Source organism: Aphis gossypii, chromosome 3 (assembly GCF_020184175.1).
Source record: "Aphis gossypii isolate Hap1 chromosome 3, ASM2018417v2, whole genome shotgun sequence".
In the NCBI taxonomy this organism is placed as follows: domain Eukaryota; kingdom Metazoa; phylum Arthropoda; class Insecta; order Hemiptera; family Aphididae; genus Aphis; species Aphis gossypii.
This window is the reverse complement of record NC_065532.1, coordinates 8,483,849-8,507,424: the sequence shown is the minus strand read 5'-3', so window position 1 is coordinate 8,507,424 and position 23,576 is coordinate 8,483,849. Positions and strand designations below refer to the sequence as shown.

Genomic DNA, 23,576 nt, shown 5'->3' with positions numbered 1-23,576 from the left:
GGCCGTTCGTCATCAAAGATAATTTTTAAAAAATGTATACGCCTAAATCGAGTAAAAAAATCCCTCCAGAGGTGGTGTGCGCAAACTTCATATTATTTGCAAAATTTACAGTACCAAACATGCTGACCCATTCCCTATAAACTAAAAAATAATAAATGTATAATCTAGGTATTTGTTTATTTAGGTATATCTAAACTAGAAAGAAAATTGGTTCAATAATCACAATGATAGTTTATGCAATTTTCCATTAATCCATCGATCTATTGGTACCTACTACCTACTATACATATTGACTACGAGTATATTGCTCCTATAAATTGAAAAGTAAACTTGAATTTTCGATTTTTAAATATTTTTTAATGTCTTATAATTTCATACAATAACCTATTTTATTTTTACGTTTGATAGGTACCTACGTGTTGTTTGACGTAAAACAACAACAACATACGCTTATCGCTCACATTTTTTTCACTTGATATAAAAAAAAATTTGTATTATTATTTTTTATCTCATAACAGTTTTTTAATATAGTAAATAGTAAATACTAAATAAAATTTATTTAACTACTAAAAAATTAAGTATAACCATCGTGAGAACTGAAAAAAAATGAGTTTAGGAACTATCCCTCTCACATTTGCACATTTCTCTATTTATAACTTAAAAGCACAAAGTAATGATTGACTTGTGGTTGTGATTACCTTCAATCATAAATTCGTATCTGTCGTAAACTCGTAAAATCATTCGACCGTAATTTTATTGTCTAAGTCTTTCAGAACTATCAAAACCAAAATATTATATAGTGATAGACCGTGGATGGTTAATACTTATTGTTTTCATATTTTAAATTGGTTGATATTGAAGTTTTTATGTCAAAAACATTAAAATATTGTATTTACCCACATGTTTTTATTTACATAAAACTATAAAAATTTTAAAGGTTATACAATTGTAAAACAATTTTTAATCATAAAAAATTCGTAATTTGTTTAAAATTTAAATGATGAACATTTTTGTCAATTTTAAATGTGTAAGGTTAGATAAAGTAGTGGGGATTTTATTGCTAATGGTAAATTATATAGCATTCCACGTTAATTTCTGAAACAACGTACATTGATATGTGATTTCGAAAAATCGCAGCCAAAATTTTAAGCTAATCAAAAGTATTTCAAACATTTCGGCCGAGTAACAAAGATGCAATACAGACATCTGCAAAATTTCTAAATAGCCGATATAAATACCATAAATAGTCCATAATATTACACCATTATTACGACGAAATAACATGATTATACAATATAGCATGTAATCATGTAGCCACGCAACCAATATATTAGGTATTTAATATTATTATACATCCGTAAATGGTTAGTAATTTCGAAACTATGAATATCAGTATATCACTATAAGGAATTAAATTATGCCACTTTTTTGTTTTACTTAACTATATAGATAAAAACTGTTAACATTTTGATCGATTTGAGCAAAGTACAGTTTACTGGTAAGTAATAAGTTAACAATTTGTATTGTTGGGTACCAATTCTCTTTTATCTAAATTTCTAAATCATTACTCAAAATTAAACTTAAAAAAAAAAATCCATACAATACTGAATTACATATTAATATATTATCAAAATAGCGAAATGTACGGTTGTAAACTTGTAACTCACACCATTACACCAGACTACACTCTCACTATAAGTACTAAAAGTTCCTCAAGGCTCAGACTTACCTAGGTACCTACATTATATTATTATTCGGAAAAAACACTATTAGGAAGTTCAAAACTGTACGACTGTCGACTATATGAGAATCGAGAGATAATTGTGATGTCCCACTGTTCCAGATAGTGGTAAATGAATATCACAGGAATACAGGATGGATATAATGTATGAGAACCATAGTAAATCTAATATACTCACTCGTTGACAATAACTATAACAATAATTATTGCGAATTGGTTGCCCGTGTTGATTTCGTCCTACCAAACCAATTAGGTACAATAATAAAAGACCCCTCATCGTATTTAAAATTTATATCATGATTTTCGTGCAGCACACGATATTACCTATATATATCATATACTATATTTATGATGTACCTCCTTTCCATATTTTACAATACGATAATGTCTGACTATAAATTACTTTTTACTATATTATATTGTTATATTATTATGTACCCATATGAAAAACAATGAAAAATATTTATTTTTATCATTAATAAAAATGATACTTATATATATTATAATTTATACTTACGCTGTAGTGTTGTGGACTTGTGGATTTGAAGGTAGGTACCACAAAATATTTTTCTTGCGTGTTTAATAATCATGGAAATATGCATTTGAAAATGTACACAATTCTATTTTTATTTGTTATGTTCATATTATACATGACGAGATGTCGTAGGCAAAGAATTTGATTTTTATGCAATTTCACTAATTTAATACATAGTTTTTTTTTTTTTAAACAATACGACAATAAATTATTAGTAGAAAATATAGTTAAATATTTTTTATAATAGAACAAAATGTTTTATTTTTATTATTTGCCTGACTTGGAGTAGACATTAATTAGTTAAATGCCTAGACACAAGGCATATAGTGAAATTGCATAAAAATCAAATTCTATGACTATATGCCTACGAATTACGATATAATATACATGCATTATTATTTACCAATAACTTAATCTTAGACGTAAACGTTCAATTCTTATGTATTAGTAGTGATTATTATTTATTTGATAGTTTTGTATTCTATTACCTATGTGATATTCATATATATACACATATAGGTAATATATATTTTCAGGAATTACGCGCCATGTACATAATACTATTAATAATAACATTTAGATACCATAAAATATACATTATAAATAGGTATTTGCCATTTGGCAGGTATGGAGTCTGAAAACTGTCTCAGGTGAGAACAGTTTTTTTCTATTAAAAGTAGGTATTATAATGTTCATAAATGTTATAATATTATGCAATTATTTGATAATTGAGGGATCTAATGCAACAACCAGATGACTCAATTTTTAACAAAATCGTTTTTTAAATTGATATGATAAGAAAAAAATTTATACACAAATAGGTGCAACAAAAGTACTTCTCCGTTATTTAATAAACGAAATATGAGTAAGTTTGGAGTTGTCTAATTTCAAATTAAGTGAAATAAACAGATCACTCCGGAGCTTTTGGTTGTAGCACTAGATTTTTTTTAGTTTTATATTATTTTATTAAATTCTTTAAAATTATAAAATAGTTATTCAACAACATAATTTACATATTTTGAGTGATTTTGACAACATTTCGTTGAAAAAAATGTCAGTATTTTTTGATGTATTTTATTTATGGTAAGAGCAGTACTATTATGACTACTTTTTGAGGAATCTTTTAATACATTTTCAAGTACTTTTATTCAAATATTAAAATTTTAATGGAAAAAAAAAAACAAAAAAGTAAAAAATGTGAATGTTTATAAATAACACAAGTCATTTATTAAATCTAATTAATTTTGAAAGTTGTATTATCATATACATCCCGTCATTCTAGTAGGAATATTTCAGTGAAAACTTAAAATTTCTACAATTATTCATTTTTGAATTAAAACATATAAATTATATTAATTTTGTCAAACACTCCATAACTCACTAGCTATTAGATCGTAAAAATGATTCTTTCCTGATTATTTTGAAAAGTACTACAAACTTTAAATAAGTTATAACAAATTTAAATTGCTATTTTAAATTTATTTTTGTATTAATTATTATGGTAACTAAATTAAACTATATTTTGTACAAAAGTTATCGTAGAGTATTAAGTTTTTCATTGTTAGTTATTAAAATGAAAAACTTTATTAATTGGTTTTGGTACATTAACTTTTTCTTTAAAACATATTACAAAATTTAAATTGAAAAACAAAGTCGTTCGGCTTTAAAATAAGTATTAAGTATTCGAAATTCCCAGTTAGAACTCTATATTTTATAACATTGAAAACATAGATTATCCTAGCCATTATAAACACCCTAAAATATATTGTCAGCTCAGGCAACATTTTTAAAATTATTTAAAAATGTAATAAGTATATAAATAATTTAAATTAAGAATTATTTAAAAATACTAAATACTATTCATTATTCAACATCTAAATGTCAGATTATGCTTAAATACTTTTATACTTGCCTGCAGTTATTATTAAAGTGCTTTAGAAAATATTGTGATTATACATTAATTAGTTAAAACGTAGAAAACCGAAAACATGATATAACTTTTAGTTAATAGTAATTATTTTAATGAGTGTAATATTCCAGTGATAAGTAGCTCTTTTAAAAGTTTAATAAATCTTTTTGCTGCAGTTTTAACATTTATTTTCTATTAGTTTGGATAAAAAAAAATTACCATTATAAATACTTAAAATCAATAAAATATTTTTATGTTTCTCTTGTTATTACTATAAAATATATAAAACTAATATTTTATAAGTATGTAATTAAAACCTTATATGGAATTAATATATAATTATTCATTATATATAAATCAAGCTTAGTCACATCACAATTCCATATTGGAAACAAATAGTATGTAATATAAAAATAAGTAAAAATATGTATATATATATGTTTTTTTTTTTTTATTATGAATAAGACGATGTACAAGGAGTCAAACAATTAAAAATAAAATTTGTTTTCAATCTTTAATCAGCATTATCCTCTTCGTCATCATCTTCAGCATTATTGATCTGTAACAAACATTTTACAAATTAAATGATTAGAAATTTATAGCAATTATATGGATACATTTGGTGATCTTAAAACTGTAAATTAGTTATATACATAGATACAGAGTGGCTGGTAAAAGTTTAAATTCATTATAACAAATATATTTATAAACTATGCAAAACAATATGCAAACATCAGCAAGAGAAAATCCACTCTTCGAAACTTCTTAATTTGTGAGTTGTATATTTAAGATTTATTTATGATAAAATACACTAAATATTATAATAATTAATGGGTAGGGTAAATAATTTAAAAAGTAGACTTCAACTAGTTTAGCAAAGAATTAAGTAAGCTAGCGCAGCGATTTTGTTATTTCTTGATTTTTAACCTTTCACTCATTCCCTTTACCATTATCCGGGAGTTTTTTTTTTCGTGAAACAGGCATTAGAGGTAAAGCACTTTGTCCACATTGAGAACTAGGGTTACAACTTAAAGTATGGCCAGCAAAAAGTGAGCTGTGATCGTCATGTTACTAGTGGTGTATTTAAGCATAACCAGGGATTCTGTTTGAAACTACTATAGTACGGGGTGATATGGCCAGTGAAAAGTGAGCTGTGACAAATAGTTGTAGAAACTCGGATGAAATTCAGCCACCCAGAGAATTAGTATTGCAGTTCACTTTTTGATGGCCTTACTATAGTATTGTATACTTGTACATCAATTTATACTATAACAATAGGAATAAAACTGTTTCTAAATATTTCATACTTTCAAGTGTTATACATAAAACTTAATTAATACTGATTTTATGTTTGTAAATTATCAAAAAAAAATTAACTGATGTTTTAACCATTGTAAATATAGGTACTCTTTACTCTATTTGTTGAGACTTGACTACATCACAACTGACTGACAGGTGCTTGTAAAAAAAAACCACTATCCACAACAGGTGATGGGTAGGGGACCCATAGCCTCTAAGTATTGTACATTAAACTCATCTGTTGAGCAGGCTTAATCTCTCAGCTAACAAGGTATGTAGTAAGTGAATTTATATATTAAAAAAAAACGATTGAAATGTGTTATGATAATATACCAAAATTAAATAAACACAATGAAAGAAGATCATAAGCATAACCTATTAGGCTAGAATCACACTATGCGTTTTGCTTTTGGCGTCTCGATGGTTTTATACAGTTCTGTAAATCGGTCTAGTTTGGCTCTGATAACGCGTTTTATATTTTAACTTATTTTAGTTTTAATGTGTTGCGGTTTGGCTCCATTTGGTCAGTAACCGACAAAACGCGTAGTGTAATCCTAGCCTTAGTACATTCACTTCCAAGGCTGTGTTATCTCAGTTTTACAAATAATGTAAATCATACCAAATTTATAATCAAAATCTATTTTGTGCAATTAGTAAAAATTGACATATTTTTAAATTTTAAGGTAAAAAGTTATCTGTTTGCTCTAAAAATTTTAAAGTTAGAACTATCATAAACAATAACAATTAACCGGGTCATTAAAAAACTGACAATACAAAATGGATTTGGTACAAAGAAAATCTGATAAGATGTACATTTGTAAGTCATATCCATTTGACATTTATCATTTTCTAATAATTTTAAATAAAATATAGATTTGTTTTTTTATTATTTTCGATTTTAACTTTAAATGATATTCCTGAAATTTATACAACACCCTTGGCTTTATAACCACATTTACACTATGAGTCACATAATGAAATAAATACAGAATATTGTCGAGACCCGATAATAAATCAATAAAATGAACATATTTTATCATAATAAATACTATTAAATATAAATTAAAATTGTTTACCTGGAAGTATCTGAGCTCATAGCTGTCTGGTCCACTATGGACTACCCTCAACCAATCTCTCAAATTATTCTTCTTCAAGTATTTCTTTGTTAAATATTTCAAGTATCTAAAATTATAATGTATTATAAATAACCCTTATTTATAAAAATATTTGATATTGTATGATATTATGATTGTTACATACCTCTTTGTGAAAGGTACATCAGAATTGACAATAATTTTGGTTTTTGTCTTTTCCAATGAAATTACATTACCAAAGTTATTAGTTTTTCCGTTATACTTCATTCGTTCTTGAAGGAATTTTTCCTATAAACAAATATAAACTATATAGTATTATAAAAACAAAAAAAAAACAAAATTTAGTCTTACAAAGTTATTGACATCCATAATACTGTCTTCCACAGGATGAGTACAATCGATCGTCATTTTTCTAGTTTCCTTCTTCTTTTTCAAAGCAGTTCCTTTACCTCTCAATGTCGCCTTAGGTTTTTTCTGTGCAGTGTTGGGTTTTTTGGTTAAAGTGAGTTTTTTAGGTGCGCCAGGTGCTTTCTTTAATGTGGGTGGAGCTACTGTCTTCTTAACGGTCACTGCAGCAGTCAAAGGTTTTTTGGCTGGGGCAGGAGCAGCAGGTTTTTTCTCAACTGGTGCCTTATCAGCGGGTTTTTTATCAACTGGCTTCTTGGCAGCAGCGGGAGTTTTTTTGGCAGCTTCAGGTTCTTTCTTGGCACCTTTGGCAGGTTCAGATTTCTTTTCAACTTTAGCAGGTTCTTTTTTATCTTTTTTGACAGCTTTAGGAACTTCTTCAGCTGGACGTTTAGTAGCTTTGCTCTTGGGTTCTTCTTTCACTTTTTTGGGTTCTTCTTTCTTACCCTTAGCTGGTGCTGCTTGTTGTTGAGCCTTCTTGGTTTGTTTAACTTCAGGCTCTTTAGCTTTCGCTGGTTCAGCTTTTTTAGCTTTAGGATCAGCTTTGCCAGCCTTGGGTTTTTCCTTAGCTGGTTCAGCTTTAGCATTAGCCTTAGCTGGTTGTTGTGGAGCAGGCTTCTTACTGTCTTGGCTTGCTTTTGGTGCAACCTTCTTTGGTGCAGGTGCCTTAAAAAAAAAAAAAAATTAATTTTTAAATTTAAAATAATTACCAAGTAAAGTATTTAATAAGAAAAATTACAGTTTCCTTCTTGGGTTGTTCCTTAGCCGATTTTTGTGCAGGTTGAGCCTTGGGAGCTTGTTGTTTGGTGTCCTTTTTAGCTTGTTGTTTTGGTTCGACTACTGGTTCAGCCTTTTTGGGCTGAGCCTTAGGTTCAGCTTTTGGCTTAGGTGCTTCCTGTTTGGCCTTAGCAGGTTGCTGGGCCTGCGGCTTCTTAGCCGCAGGCTTTTTTTCCCCACCAGCGGCTTTAGCCTAAAAAAAAATACCATTTAACTCAATTATTTATAAATAAAATTATGGTTTAAAATAAATTTAATTTAATTACATTAAGCAAAGGTTACATAAAATTAATGTTATCTAAAAAAAGTAGAAAAATAACACGAGTTTTAAACACGAGTACAAGACGATCAGCCGTAAATTATGTGCAAGTACTTCAGTATTTCTAACACAAATTAAATTTATAATCTAAAGAATATAAATTAAACACATTACCTGTTTAGCAGCAGGAGCCATTTGAAATGAGAATTGTAACTAGAAATACAAAAATCTAAAATAAATTAACACTCGCTAAATAACGTGGTCGAGTATCACGTTCAGAGAGTGAAAAGACGTGAAAATCAAACGACGATAGAAGTGAAGGGGCCGGGGATGCTTTGGTTTTCATGGAAGAAAAAAATTAAACTTACATGGCATCTTAACCTGTAAATAGTACAGTGTGGTACCCGGTACAATAGTTTTCGGTATATAGTTTTACTTTTTATCTTTTAAAACGCACGTGATCTTTTTTGTAATCAATCTATAATAAAAAAAAATAATGGAATTCGGAATAACTAAACAGTAAACGGTTTCACGTTTAATATCTAATATCTATTGTTTATTGAACATTGATTACAAAACACGAATAACATAATAACAAATACCTAATAGGTAGTTTATATTTTACAAACGCTTTGAATGCCTTAAAATAATATAATTTCCACTTCCACGTTTTTATAACTATAGAAAAGATTGACTGATAATGATTAATGGCATTCACTTGTAAAATATATTGAATATTAATGATTGTTCGTCGTATTCTCGTATGCTGAGAAATAAGTAATAACGATATTTATAGTGATTACTCTTTTATTGAATGTTCGGCTAACGTGTTGGAGGCCGGACTCATTGGAGTACAGATCTGTCAGATCTAAGTATTCTAAATCCAACATGATATTTTTTGACAAATTATATAATATACAATTTATTGATATTTAATATTTGTTAGTAATTTTGCAGCTCTGTTCAAATTGGTTGAATAATTATTTTTTTTAAATATATAACTTATGTGATTACAGATGCATTGTTTAGAGAAAGAAAATTCTGGTCAAAGTCAAAATTCACAAATACACCATTTAACAATAAACAACAAATTTTAATCATGTCGCACATAATACTACATATTAAATGATTTGTAATTTGTATGGACATAATATAATAATATAAAATATAATTTAGATTATTGATAAGTTACAAATAAATCTGTACAGGTAAAATTCTACTTTTTGATAAGTGATAAATATATGTAATTTTTACAGTTATAATGCTACTTATTAACAATTTACATATTATAGTTTCACAATTTTAAAATAATGTGGTTTACAATATAAAGGCTGGATGCCTGTTATTAAATGTAATTCTATCATTACAAATACATCAATTTATTTCAAATTTTATATTTTCTTGTTTTATATAAAAATATAAAATTCACTTTAATTATTCATAAAATGTTTTAGATAAAAAGTTAATTTCTTATTCATAAAAAAAAAATGTCAATTAAGTCATCATTTCTCATTGACTTATTGAATGTTTAAGGATATAAAGGATGTATTGAATATCATGGTTTGTGAAGTTTTATTTAAAATTATATTATTATAATTATCTTATAATAATAACACCAATGTAAGGCAATGAATATTTTTAAACTTAAATAGAACATATAATAATTTTTGTATTACCATGTTACTAATTTTTATGAGTATCTATTTTTAAATTATAATATTTGTTGTTTGATACTTGATTGCTTAAGAAAAAAAAAATTAAAATACAGTACAAGTAGTATGAATATGAAATAGTATAAAGAATATATGATTTTGCTTATTGCTAAATGCTAATATTAATAAAAAATACTCATAGATATACTTTTACTTGATTAATCAATTAAACATTGTTTATTAGTAATTTATGTTTAACATAAGTCTAATAATTTAAAACCAGTCTTCAATAACCCATTTTCAGCCTTAATTAAGTACCTTTTGGTATTTATTATGGGTAAAGTAGGAATTAATCAAAAATGTATTTTTAGTTTCATATTAAAATTGTTTGAAGTAACTAAATTGTAAATTGTGTATAAAACTCATTTAAATAAATTTTTTTTCAAATTAATATTTTATAATATTCACATGACGTTTGATTGTTTACAAGAATTACGGTAAAGTATAAAAGTAAATTCAAAAAGTATAAAATAAAACTTTAATTAATTCTTTCCAAATAAATTAATCAATATATATATAAACAAACTAAAAATAAAAAAAATATAATGCAAACAATTCAATTAAATTTTAAAAAAAAAACTGTAATAAACATATTACAATTTACAAGCAACCAAGGATATCAATTCAGTAAATGGCAATTTCATTGACATTTTTATTCATACGAATATATTATCATAAATTTTCATGCCTATTTTAAAATTCATTAAAAATACTACTCTCTAAAAAATATTTTCCTATTTATTAAATAAATATTAACATTTCTATGGCATGTATAATACAATTATAAATTCAATCATTTCTACAAGTTAAGAAATTATTTATAATGAAAAATATATAAATTATTTACACCATTATATGCTATAAATACAAAAAATTGTAACAAAATAATTACACATTTTTTGTTTACAGATTTTAAAAAAACCTATGCACAATGGAAGAACCCACATTTGAACATGATTTGCTATTGCTGCATGATATTAAATTTAAAACTATAATTTATTTTATGCTAAGTCCCTACATTCACAGTTTAAAGTATAGATTCTTAATAAAATTGGTTATTTGTTCTAATAGTGAAATTCAATTTCACAATTTTCACAATATTGTTCCTATTGGTGTTCTAAAAAACATCCATTGGTAACTGATTAAAATATTCATCTATTTTCTACAGAAAAATTAAAATAAAAAAATATACATAAATACAGTATATCTATACATAATATTAATTTTTTAAACAATAGTAAAAATGTACAAATTAATGCTTTTCAGTGATTACAATGTAGTATATAAAATGACTATCCACTGTTATGAGAATGGATGGTAATTGGGTTGCTGAAAAAAAAACAAATTAATTAGTTTCACATTATATTAAATAGATTCAAATTAAATGGGTTTGTTAAATATTATTCAATAATTAATATTTTTTAATATAACTATTTAAAATACAAAGGAGCCTAAATAAAAGCTGAAAAATTATATTTTCCTCATAAGTTAAAAATAGTAGCAACAAAATGAGTTATTAATTGAATAATTAAAAATTGAGAATTACTAATTTATATTTAACATGTTGCAATGACGTGTCAAATTGTTGAAATAAAGTTCCTTTTTTCTTTTTTTTTTAACATTAACTGATGTCAAATATTATTGACAAAATATAAACAGCTATACACACATGACTTTTTACATTAGTTTATGCTAACAATAAAATTTTTCCTTTTAAATTATTAATTGGTCATATTCAACAAATCAAATTATTTTAATAGATGGTTTATCTAAACTTCGGAAATAACATTATTTTTATATAAACAAACATGGTACCATAATGAACTATTCTAGACTTCAATGAAGCTTCAATAAAAATATAACACAGATTTTATAAAAATTAAAGTATTTTTATGTGATTTGAGAGGATATTAACAATCATTACTATTAATATAAGAAATAAGGGGATTAACAATCTTTACATCATATTTAAAATATTCATTAAATTACCTTGATTATTTCTTGAATATTCAACCAACAAATTTTCGAGAAATTGATTTGATATTTTTCTGGAAAACAAAAAAATTTACTGTAAATTTAATACATAAGTATTATTTTATTACAAAAATACATTATACCCAAAATTTATTTGAATATAAAAACTAGGCTTGACAAAATAAATTAAAAATCTGGTTAACACAATTTTCTTTAACACTAACAAATATCAAATAAACATATTCTTACTTTTATGAAAAAAAAATATGTGGCAACTGGCTTTTTGATTCTCATCAAATGTCAATGAATAGTTATATACAAATGTAACACAAAACTGAAACATAAAAAAATTATTAGTAACATAGTTATACATTTTATAATTTTATAAAAAAAAACATTACCTTTTAAAGTAATAGTTCAGACGAGACTTTGGAATCAATACAGAGCAAGAAAAAAATAGGCTACATATTGTAGTAGAAACACAATTTATGTAAAAAAAATTAATAATAATAAATAATAATTAAAGTAAAGAATACTTGGTTATTTAAAGTTAGATCATTTTAGTATATTGAATATTTAATCTTTAGGACTTTGGTTTTCTTCTTGCTTATCATCATTAGTTTCAGATAGTGGTTCGTTATCAAAACTTGTCCATTTACCACTGTCCTGATTATCATCTGTGTCTGTATCCAGTAACTCAAACGTCAGTTTGCAGTTAGATTTGTAAATAAGTATTTTATAGCAATTGTTATCATTACTTAAGGCAGCTTCAGCTCTACGTTGATATGCTGCTTCTTGTGCAACTCTTTGACATGCTGTACTGCAAAGACCACCTGTTCCGTTCTTTTTACTTTCTTTTATAAATAAATTATAACATTCTTGACAGTATTCGTCAGATACTAAATGCTGTAACTGACGAACAGCATAAACAACAACCTTATCAAGTGTAAATCCTATATATGCGTGGATACCAAACATTTCTCTTAACGTGTCTTCATACGTATTTGAATCCATGTTGCCGTCCAGGACATTTTTAATCATATCAAGTAGAGCAGGATAATAGTCTTCTAACAGAATTGATGAATTGGGGTTGAGATTAAGCTTTGAAGATGCAGCTTCTGATCTAGCTGCCTGATAAATACATTCTTCATGAAGTAATTGTGAGGCTTTTTTGTATATTTGAGTAAGGCGATCACATAGTATATGATGTAGTCTGAGGAACAAATACCAATTATTATTGCCATAAAATAAAGTATAACATTCTTCTGTACTAGAATGTTCAGGTGCTTTTAATTTATCATTGTCAGTAATTTTAAGCTCAGGTAAATCTTTTTCTTCGGAGACTCGCAAAGATGCTTTAGTTGTTTCAGGTGAATTATTATTAGAACAATCATTCTGACCGTCACGTTCATCATCACTTAACTCTTGCCTCGGATGACGAAACATATCGGGAATGAACCTTCTAATAAGTGATTTTATTTTTTGTTTATCTTCTTTATTAATGCTTGCTTGTCTCTTGACATGATGAATCAACAAATTAGCAGCATCATCTATAATTGATTTATCGGGGTATGAAAACACCATATGAGGTCCAGTGCTGGTGTCACTCTGTTCATTACGCTCATCATATAAAGTTTCAATTTCATTTAGTAATGATTTTGATCTTAAAAATTTCATGTCACTTTGTTTAAAATTAACACCTTGATGGTCTAATGATTTAAGATAGTACTTTTCATTTTGACTTCTCCATATTTCATTAAAAGTATTTCGTGCTAATTTCCATTCTTCATTTTTGGATTTTAATCTTTTTAAAACTATTGGAATAGCGGAAAATGGATTTTTTTGAAGTCCTTCAAGTATATCTGGTGTCTTATCACCATATAATCTTTTAATAGCTCGTCTATTAGTTGTCATTGAAATTGTATCACTACCAAAACTACAGTCTTCCAATTTAAACTTTGATATTTCATCAGGTGTCATTCTATTAAATCTTCTTGATACTTCTTCCAAACAATATATTGCTGCCAAATTATTTCCATAACGAGATCGAGTTCAAATCTTTCATCTTCACACCGATGCATATATTCTTCATATTGAGTTTTTCGACTAGTGGCAAATGATGATTCTTCAGACCACGTAGGAAAAGAAACCCATGTGTCATTCAGTACTTCATAACACATTTTCGTCCTACCACTACATTTAGGAGTTAAATAATCTGAGGGTACAGCACAATAACTTGCACCTAACCTTTTACAGATGCTATAATCTATATCAGTGGGTAGATCACCAGCAGATCTATCTTGGCGATTTGATCCAGGATCAAGTAATGAAAAATGCGGTAAGCCACAAAGTTTGTTTTCTGTTGGAACTGTAGCAGCATTACTGCTTTTTTCACCAGTCCCAATAAAATCTTTAAATCTTCTAAATAGTTCTGAGTATTTTCCAAGGAAAGGCTGTACTAAATTTAGCAGTTCTGATTTAGATATAACCTCAGTGTAATATAAAACTAAGCACCTCAAGAAATCATCATACGCAGATGCATTATGAATTGATTTTCTAACGAGATCAAAAAATGCAAAATCTGTTAATGTACCGTATTTATATGCTTCTTGATATGATACATCTCCCAAGCTTGGAAACGGAGATTTTGGTTTTTTAGGTGGTGGTAAATTCTGACTGGAAGAAAACGATGAAGTTCTTTTGAGAGCTACGTTTGGAACACTTGGCTCTTTAACAATTTCCTTGGCAACTGGAATAGCAGCCGGATGTTCTTTTTTGATGGGAGGTGGTGGTGGCAAAGGAATTACAGGAGGTGCACTAGTAACAACAGTAGTCTTCTTGGGAGGGGCAATGCTTGTTTCTGCCGCCTGTTTGGCATCAGGAGTTTTAGCATCAGGTAAAAACTGTCCAAATTCCAATAGTAAATCATCTTGGTTTTCAAATAATTTGGCAACTTGCTGATACACTTCAGCTTCTGTTAATGTTTTTTCTGCCACTGGCACATTATCTTTATGAGTTTTTTGCTCTTTTTGATAAGTATGTAATATTTCTAAAAACCTTTTATATTTTTCTGGTTGCCCTTGAAAACGATTTTTTATTTTATTCACATAATTTATGGCATGATTAAACTCAACCGGTTGATTTTGTGAGTTGGTTGATTCTTGAGTTGTAGGTATCGACACTTGAGGTATATTAGATGCCACTTGGCTTAAACTAGCTACAGACAAAGGTATTTGAGTTTGATGAACACTGCTAGTAGGCGCAGTCGGTGTCACACTATTGTGCGTCGTATGATGATTTATTACAACCGAAGTAGTATTGACCTGGTTTATGGTAGGTAAATGTCCAGCTGGTTTAATTACTACAGGCGGTGTGGTAGTCAAAGTAACAGGTGGAGTAGTAACTATTGGGGTACTTGACATTATGTGTTGAGTTGTCGAATGTATTATCGTCTGTGATGACGTAATAGCCGGACTTTGAGGTATCGACACAGAAACATGAAAGCCAAGTTCGTTATTTTTTATTTCTATTTTATAACCCGGAGGTAGGAACGTATTAAAACCCACTATGAGCTCAGGATGACCTTTGAATAGGTTTGAGACCCGTGTTATCACTCCGGGGGTGTCTATGCTCTGTGATTTGAACTCTTTCATTATGTCCAAGAAGTCATTGTACACTTGAGGTTGATTACTAAATTTATATTTCACCTGATCCAAATAGGACAGGGCATCTTCGACCTTGAGTCTCTGAAATTGAGTCTGCTGTTGCTGCTGCTGCTGTTGTTGTTGTTGCTGTTGCTGCTGCTGCTGCTGTTGCTGTTGAATTATGGTCGTGGGTGGCACGACTTTTTGCCTTATCTGCTGAATAGTATGTTGCGCCTGTATCGTGTGGAGGGCCGGCATGGCGGAGCCACCAGGTAGCGAACCGGGAACCTTTTCATTAATGGCTAGAACCGGCATTGTGGGCGCGCTGAACGGTTGCACGGTATTGAACTGTATGTTCGGATTGTTTATGGCCTGCGATACGAAATTCGACTGGACGACATTAGAAATGGTCACCAAGTTGGGCCTGGACCTAGGCGGTGAACGGGTCGCGGCGGCGGTGGCGTATGCGCCGACAGTGTCCGCGGACGCCATGTGTTCATCCGAATGCCGTTTCATTTCTCGTCACATTTGTCCTGTTAACTAACATCACGACGTGAATCGGATCGAACCAACGAGCGGACGTTAACATGGCATTATCGCCGGGCACGGCTGCGGCGGTCGGCACGAAAAACAAAACGTTCGGTCTCTGTGCACAACACTGACGGTTTGAGATAGTTACGCGACGGGAGCGAACGGTACGACGGGGAGAAAACAATTTTTCGTGCGAGTAACGATACGCGGACAGACCGAAATGCAATGCTACGCAAAGTGTAAACAAACGTTACGCTACCGATCAGCGTTAGTGCGGGAGACGGGCCGCTTGTTGAGGTGAACCCCAGCGGGGAACGGTCGGCGGGTGGTGGGGACATATGAGAGAAATCTAGCGGTGGCCACGTTGCCGGACCGAACAACGGCCGTTCCGTTCCGGCTATGCCTAGTGTTCCGACGCGCCACCGTCAGCCGATTTCCCCGGTTGAACACGACGCGTCTGTTATCAGCCATAGTCCGGCAACGCCGCATCAGGTGTTTCACTAACAACTGTTGCAAAATGGCTGACGATAATAAAACGGTTGTCGCGGTAAAATACGAACGCCTCGACAACGCTCACCAGCAAGTAGCAACATATTGCACGGTCCTACGAGGGATTAAAGGATATTATATTATATTTTCCTCAGAGTTCTCGGTTATTGGTCGTCGTCTCGCGAGCAATCCGGAAATGGCCGAGACACGAAATTATCGTACCATGTCGGCCCGCGCTCTCTTGGATTCTTGTAGATTTGTGTACGTCATGTTATATATATTATCCGGCTGAAGGTGTTTGGACGCCACAGTTATAGGTCGACCGTGGACGGTACATTTAATGATATAATTGTCGTTACGATTTTCGGTTATTGAAATTTCCACGTCGAATCCGAAAGTACCAAGACGGCGAGACGGCTGGTGCACCGCGAAATAAACCATACTGTTATAAATATATGTTATTTTCTGAATCGTACACAGCTGCTACTACAATCCGTATAGTATCCACTTCATCGGTGATTGCGAAATACTCGATTTATCGTATTTTAAGGCTTGTGTTGCACACTTAAATTAACTATATTATATTACGGACTGCTATAATATACATTATGTACCTTTATTCATTAATTCGACGGATCGTTAAAAACGATTCAATACAATAACTAGTTCAAAGCGCATCTGCACTATAATATTATGGATCATAGAAAAACGTTATGTTTCCGTAATATTTGCTAGCTGCTACAATAAATATTTATTAATCTATATTACATACCTACCTAGTTGGTACCTAATTTTTTAAATTTTAACTAGATGAAATAATATACCTACGATTTTTCACTGTAGTTGCGTTAATTATGGTCGTTGAATTATCAGCTACCTACATTGCCGGTTTTAAATATACCTTTAACGTATAACATGATAATCGGACGTTTAAATTCATTATTGTTTTAAATGTTGACATGGTTTAATTTATGGAAAATTATTTATTTACTAAATATTGTTGGTCATATTATATTATGTATATTATAGGGTCAAGGTTACACGTTTACATCTTATTTATACCTAACTTATATATTATATTATGTTCACACTGTAAGTAATGTGGTCATCACTTTTTATCAATCCTATAGGTTTAATGTTGTTATAAACCAATATAATAATAATAACAATTGTTTACGAGCGTCGAGCAGGTAGCAGGTATTAGGTACCTACTACCTATTGTATATTATTATTGTAGTAATATAACATACATTACGCTTGGTTTCCATGGTTCCTCTGAACAGTCTGAATAATAACAAATTAAAGTTAGGTTGTTAGGTACCTAAGTGCAATTATTATTAAACCTAAAATAATTTTACTGATATTGTTAAACATGGCTTTACAGACGTATTCGATTTTATATTTAAATTTAGTATGTGAAATGATTTATGTAGTGACAGAAAGATTGAAAACACAAAAAATCCAAATAGACAAGTCTAAATTAGGTACCTACATAGCATAAAACCTGTTATTAATATTATTACCGACATTAATAAAAATAATAGATATTTTCATTTAAAAATTAAATAATTTTGATAAATACCTTTGTCAAATCTACACAAATATTCTAAAATGTAATAATTAAATTGGTTTTTATTGCAGTTCTTAATGACATAATTGCTGCATCACTTAGCTGTCCATTTTTGTTAGTACCAACATCTATTGTCAACAAAGATATTTTAGATAAAAGTATACGTTGTGCAGTTCATTCTTCAATTATGAGACTAAATGATTCTAGTATGGAAAAATTAATGGGTTTGATAGAAACCTCTGTTAAAATGCAAATGTTCTCGAGTAATGGTCCGAGGCAAGTATTACTAGTTACATTGAATCATTTAGATTCTATTCGTGAATTAGCTAGTACACATCAATTAAAACAAAGTATAGATGTTATTCAACATAACTTTTATCAAGTAATTGGTTGTTACTTCTATTAATTAGCTTGAAATTTGAATGAGTAAGTATAATTTTTTATTATTTAAGACTTTTGAGAAAATGACAAACGGAGAAATAATTAGAATGCGTTATGCAATGTTGAACTATTTGCAAGATATACATGTCAAAGTTACCATATTTATTAAAGAAGGTTTACAGCGATACAATGGATCATTTGTTTCAGTTGGCAAATGGATGATTCCACATGGTGAAGTACATTTATAATTTAGTGTACACATTTTAGATTTAGTAATTTATTTTTTAAGTATAAATAAAATATTTAAAAAGTGAATATTTTGCTTCATTAAATATTTGAACTATTAAAATTTATTTAAGATTGAAATTTATTATTTGCATCACAGTTATGGTATTAATATTTATCAAAAAATTATTAGGATTAGTTCGTAACATATTTCATAGATATTTAGTCCACAGATAAAATTTTTATTTATTAAGGACATAACTTCTTTAAATATTTTATTTTTTTATTTTTAAACTAGAAAATTGTACAATCTGTTAAGTAATGATTTACAATAAGCACAAGTGATTAAATAATTACCATAGAAAAGACAAAATAACAATAATAACATAGTATAAAGTAACAAAGTAGCAAACAGTAATAAGTTAAATTAAGTTTTAAAAATAAAATCATGTACAAATATTTTTTCTCAATTTTATATAAGTATTTTAAAATAAATGCTTATTTAATAATAATAGAACATTTAAATTTTACCCAAATATATGTTAATAAATAAATTTCATAGTTACGTATTAATTTTACTCAAGAAAGTTTGAACCCTGAAGTACATGAGTAATAATATGAATCAAAGTTTGTATTTATGTTTAATTAAAATGGATGAAATATAATATGTATATGGTAGTAAGGAATTTTACAATAATAATACACAATTGAAATAACACATTCAATTCTTTATATAAACAAACAACAATTATGCTTAAATAGTTAAATGCAAGTTATAATGATTTGTAAAAAATAAATAATTTGTATACTTATAATATATTAAAAATAGTAATTTAATAATAAAATGGTTTAAAGTAAGTAATAGTTTTTATAAAAATAATGAAGATATTATATAGTTTTAATATATTTCAGGATGTGAAGCTCCAGGTGTTATAAGAGTATTCAATAAAAATAGTACTCTTATTGATATCAGTACATTTCATCCAATATCATTTTATAAAGTAGAAACCGAAATAGGTTCAATCAAACCTAATAGTCCTCGTTTCACGACACTTGGGCTTTCAATGTAAAACTGAAAAAAAAAAACAAATAAATACATTAATAAAATAAAATGTATTTTTATTTTCAGCTTTAATATTAATAAAAGTATTAATCAATCAGAAGAAACATCAGATCCATTATTTAATGGCCAGACTAGTCGTGATGGATACAAACAAGAAATGGATCTTTTTGTTACACAACTGATGGGAAATGATAAAGATAATGAAGAAATAGATAATTTGGATCTAGAAATATTAGAAACTCCGTTAAATATAAATGAAAGGTAATGAGAGTACAACATTTATTCAACTAAATTTAAATTTAAATTATTTTAAATAATATTACAGAACATTATATTTTTAAGATTCTATAATTTAAACTTTAAAGTCATACAAACTTTTCAAGCTATTTATCAATTAATACAATGAAAATCATTGTATAACAATAGAATAGATGAAATAAATAAAAGTCAAAATATTTAATTTATTCTATGATATAAAGTATACAAATATAATAATAATAATAATAAAAAATTATTTCAGCAAAATAGAAGAAAAAAATCCAGAACACAATATTTTAGATTTCAGTCAAATTACTGGTAATTCGTCTTTACAAAATATAAGAGCTGAAATGGATGATTCAGTTTCAAGACAAACAGGAGATTTACTAAATATGATGCAATTATTGGATTTAGAATAATTACCTCTTTGGGTTTTAATCATAAAGATTGTTGCGTTCCAGATCTCTAAATTCTAAAATATAAGTTTTAAGACGTAGTTTAAGTATTTCACGGCAAATTTCTTGACTATGATCTGGATTTATAATGCCCATACGATATAGTTGATTTTCATTAATTCTTATTAAAGCACGTCCAATTATTTCATGCTGAAAATAAATAATGATATACAAATTATTTATTTATAGGTACAACAACTTGATTTAAATCTAATAAGATATTTTGCTAAATTATACTTGAATGTTATGTTTTATTATTCTTAGGTACTCAATTTTATAATTATGTTTTATTGTTTTTAAATTTTACAATAAAATGACTGTCATTAGTTTTAAATGATAAAAAATAAGTTTTATCAGTTTTTGTAATTAAAAATTAAGAAAAATGACTAAAAATAATATGTTTAGAAAATAATTCTATTCTAAAAAAAAAGCATATTATAAATACTTCCAATTCAATTTTGATGGAAGAATAAGTTTTGAATTAGATTTCAAGTAAAGATGCTTTTAATTATATAATAATTAGGTACCTGCAAGAATTTTTCTCCATATAAGACATAATAATCATAACAATGACGGCGAAACCATTTTTGAACATCTTGTACTGTCCATTGGTAAACAACTTTAGGCCGAGCTGCTCGACTATTCTAAGGATAAAAATAAAATGGTATACATTACAAATCAAATAATTTGAGTAAATAAATATTCAACTTTATAATAATTATAATTTAATCAACAATCAAAGGTAGGTGAGTCTTGTTTTAATAATTTTTCTAATAAAAATATTTTTTGTCTGCAAGATATACCTAATTCATATTTTTTAATTTAAGATTTTAAGACTAAAAACTATAATTTCAATACCGCACAAGAGTTAAAAATTATTATTCAATAATACATTTTGTACATAAAAATATAATGAATAACTCAGAAATCTAACATTGGTTCTAAAATAATCAAAACGCCAAAGCAAAAAAATAAGTAGGTACCTATATCAAATTTCAATTATAACAAATATGTGATTAATAAGACAATTTTTATTAATTATTATATTATATTAAAATTTATGGGCAATTGCAAGGTTGCGTTTTAAATAAAATATATTAATATATTATTATTCATACAATATCTAGTGTAAAATTATATTAATAATAATGTATTGTAATTAAATAACATAATCATATATTTAAATCTTACCCTTGGTTTGACAACATTTTGGTTATCTTCTAAAATCATTGCTTTTGCTTAAACTATACTAGATACCTATACACTTAAAAAATATCAGAAAATTGAAACATTTTTACATATATCTCCGCAAACCTAAATACCTAACATATTTTAAAAATTTGAAAACAATACAATAATATGGAGACGAGATAGGTAATCTTAATTATTATATACTAGATAGTCGGACACATAATATAAGTATAGACATCTAAAATATAATTAAAACTTCATTCATAATTTTTAAACAGAATAGACTATTCAGCGTAAAGTTATTATAGCCTATAGGAACAATAATAAAAACAAACAATGGTCAATAAAAATTGACAGACACGGTTTTCTTAGATAATTCCATTCGTAGCCGATATCAGCGACGACAATTGATAACGTTCTTCAAGGCCTCGGCAGCAGCTGCTACTACTAACACGTGAGTTCGGGTCATGTGACAGCAATAATTGAGCGATACACCTATACGGCCGCTATACCTATGCCATGTGGATGTGGCAGTAGCATACTGGTGTGTGCTCAAGGCTTCAAGAGTTTGAATTTTTGAAATGTCTGAAACGACTAAAACTCTATAAACAGGTTAAATTAAACACTTAAATATGAACCTAAAGCTGGTGCCCATCGCCCATGTAGCAAGTACCTGTAGGCTGTATTGATATATTATGTATATTTTTATTTGTGTTGTTTACTAATTATGATATTCTATTGACTTCGATTTCACCGATTGTCAATAATTATACCATTCTTATTTGTTTGATGATATTTTGTAAAACATCATGTTCAGTGATCACTGATCACTATTTTCAAATACTATATAAATAAATGAATGGTAATATACAATATATTATTAATATTTAATTATATATTTATATAAGTAGGTTAATAGGTAGTAGGTATTAAGGTATATAATACCTATGTATTCTACAATCTACAATTTACTTACATAATGATCATCACATAATATTAAATTTTGTTCATTCATTTTTAACTTATACAGATATATAGGTACCTACTGGCTACTAAAGGCTGGGTAGCTGCTAATTGCGTCCCATTTCAAATTGTTTCTGTAAATTACAGCAGCCCGAGTATATTTTATACATACGTAAATTGAGGCCTATGTATAATATAGGTCTCATATTTTTGTGTATGCCTTCCTAAATATTTTTTATTCATACACGAATTACGTCTAAAGCTTTTCTTTTTAAATTATTGTCAAGTTTCTGTCGATTGATTTTCGAAATTTGTAGGTAAATGATTGTGATTTAATTCTTTAAAACTATCTATACAAATATTATTAATACATTCAATTAATTCAAAAAGCATTATTTACACGTTTTAAACTTTTAACTGCAACACATCACATCGTTCAATATTAAAGATAATATTAATACTTATCTAATATCTTTAAATTGTACAGCCTACCGGAAATCGGAATATCCATAATTTTTCAACTAGGTACCTATAAATGTTTGCGCAAAAAAAAAAAATTAAATAAAAATTTATAATAAAATAAAAACTATTAAAAATTGTTTTATGACTTAACACTAAGAGCCGTGATAAGGAAAAAACAAATTACTGATCTAATATTCTATTAAATTACTAAATGAGCAACCTAATATAGTAATCGATTAATTAATTTACGATTACTATTCATTATAGATCGAATTCAAAAATACTATTTTGTAACTATACTTAATTGAATAGATGATCGAAAATGGACGTAGGTATTCAATAAAGTTTAAAAATAGACCCCCAGGCCGCAATTTATGTACATTTTAAATAGATCAGGGAAGTAATTTACGTATGTTTTAAAATTACACGGCCCGCAATTTACATAGTATATGACTATGACCTTTTTAATTTTTTGGGGGACGCAATTTACTGATTACGTACAGGCTGCCAGGCACCATATCGCATATTATCTAGTAATTCTACTTAGTCTAAGAGCAGTAAGTGCATTTTTCTAAATAGTATCGACTTGTATCAATTTAAAACTAAGTACGAACTAATATATATATATATATGTATTGA

At 28.0% G+C, this 23,576-nt stretch overlaps 4 protein-coding genes and 1 long non-coding RNA gene across 5 annotated transcripts; 2 read left to right on the top strand and 3 right to left on the bottom strand.

The window, feature by feature from the left end:
* Positions 1-4,617: 4,617 nt before the first annotated feature.
* Positions 4,618-8,358, bottom strand: LOC114133114 (60S ribosomal protein L22-like). Its single transcript, XM_027998735.2, has 6 exons — positions 8,194-8,358; positions 7,723-7,953; positions 6,930-7,649; positions 6,745-6,866; positions 6,561-6,666; positions 4,618-4,744 (listed from the first exon to the last, which is right to left on the bottom strand). The coding sequence occupies exons 1-6, from the start codon at positions 8,212-8,214 to the stop codon at positions 4,700-4,702; spliced, it is 1,245 nt and encodes a 414-aa protein (XP_027854536.1). The 5' UTR covers positions 8,215-8,358; the 3' UTR covers positions 4,618-4,699.
* A 158-nt stretch (positions 8,359-8,516) lies between these two features.
* On the top strand, positions 8,517-9,281 carry LOC126550956 (uncharacterized). Its single transcript, XR_007605014.1, has 2 exons — positions 8,517-8,960; positions 9,036-9,281. It is a non-coding gene; the product is annotated as an uncharacterized LOC126550956 (long non-coding RNA).
* A 2,673-nt stretch (positions 9,282-11,954) lies between these two features.
* Positions 11,955-16,596, bottom strand: LOC114133135 (paired amphipathic helix protein Sin3b). Its single transcript, XM_027998779.2, is given in 3 exon segments — positions 11,955-12,039; positions 12,107-13,738; positions 13,741-16,596. Coding segments are annotated over 2 exon segments (3,582 nt in total). The 5' UTR covers positions 15,866-16,596; the 3' UTR covers positions 11,955-12,039; positions 12,107-12,281.
* Positions 16,597-16,644: 48 nt separating this feature from the next.
* On the top strand, positions 16,645-20,503 carry LOC114133139 (protein OSCP1). Its single transcript, XM_027998782.2, has 6 exons — positions 16,645-17,853; positions 18,011-18,321; positions 18,392-18,551; positions 19,458-19,611; positions 19,675-19,869; positions 20,129-20,503. Exons 1-6 carry the CDS (start codon positions 17,742-17,744, stop codon positions 20,283-20,285), a joined length of 1,089 nt encoding a protein of 362 aa, XP_027854583.2. The 5' UTR covers positions 16,645-17,741; the 3' UTR covers positions 20,286-20,503.
* LOC114133138 (protein aveugle) lies at positions 19,253-21,690 on the bottom strand. Its single transcript, XM_027998781.2, has 4 exons — positions 21,513-21,690; positions 20,849-20,965; positions 20,290-20,471; positions 19,253-19,617 (listed from the first exon to the last, which is right to left on the bottom strand). Exons 1-3 carry the CDS (start codon positions 21,549-21,551, stop codon positions 20,301-20,303), a joined length of 327 nt encoding a protein of 108 aa, XP_027854582.1. The 5' UTR covers positions 21,552-21,690; the 3' UTR covers positions 19,253-19,617; positions 20,290-20,300.
* Between the last annotated feature and the right edge of the window lie 1,886 nt (positions 21,691-23,576).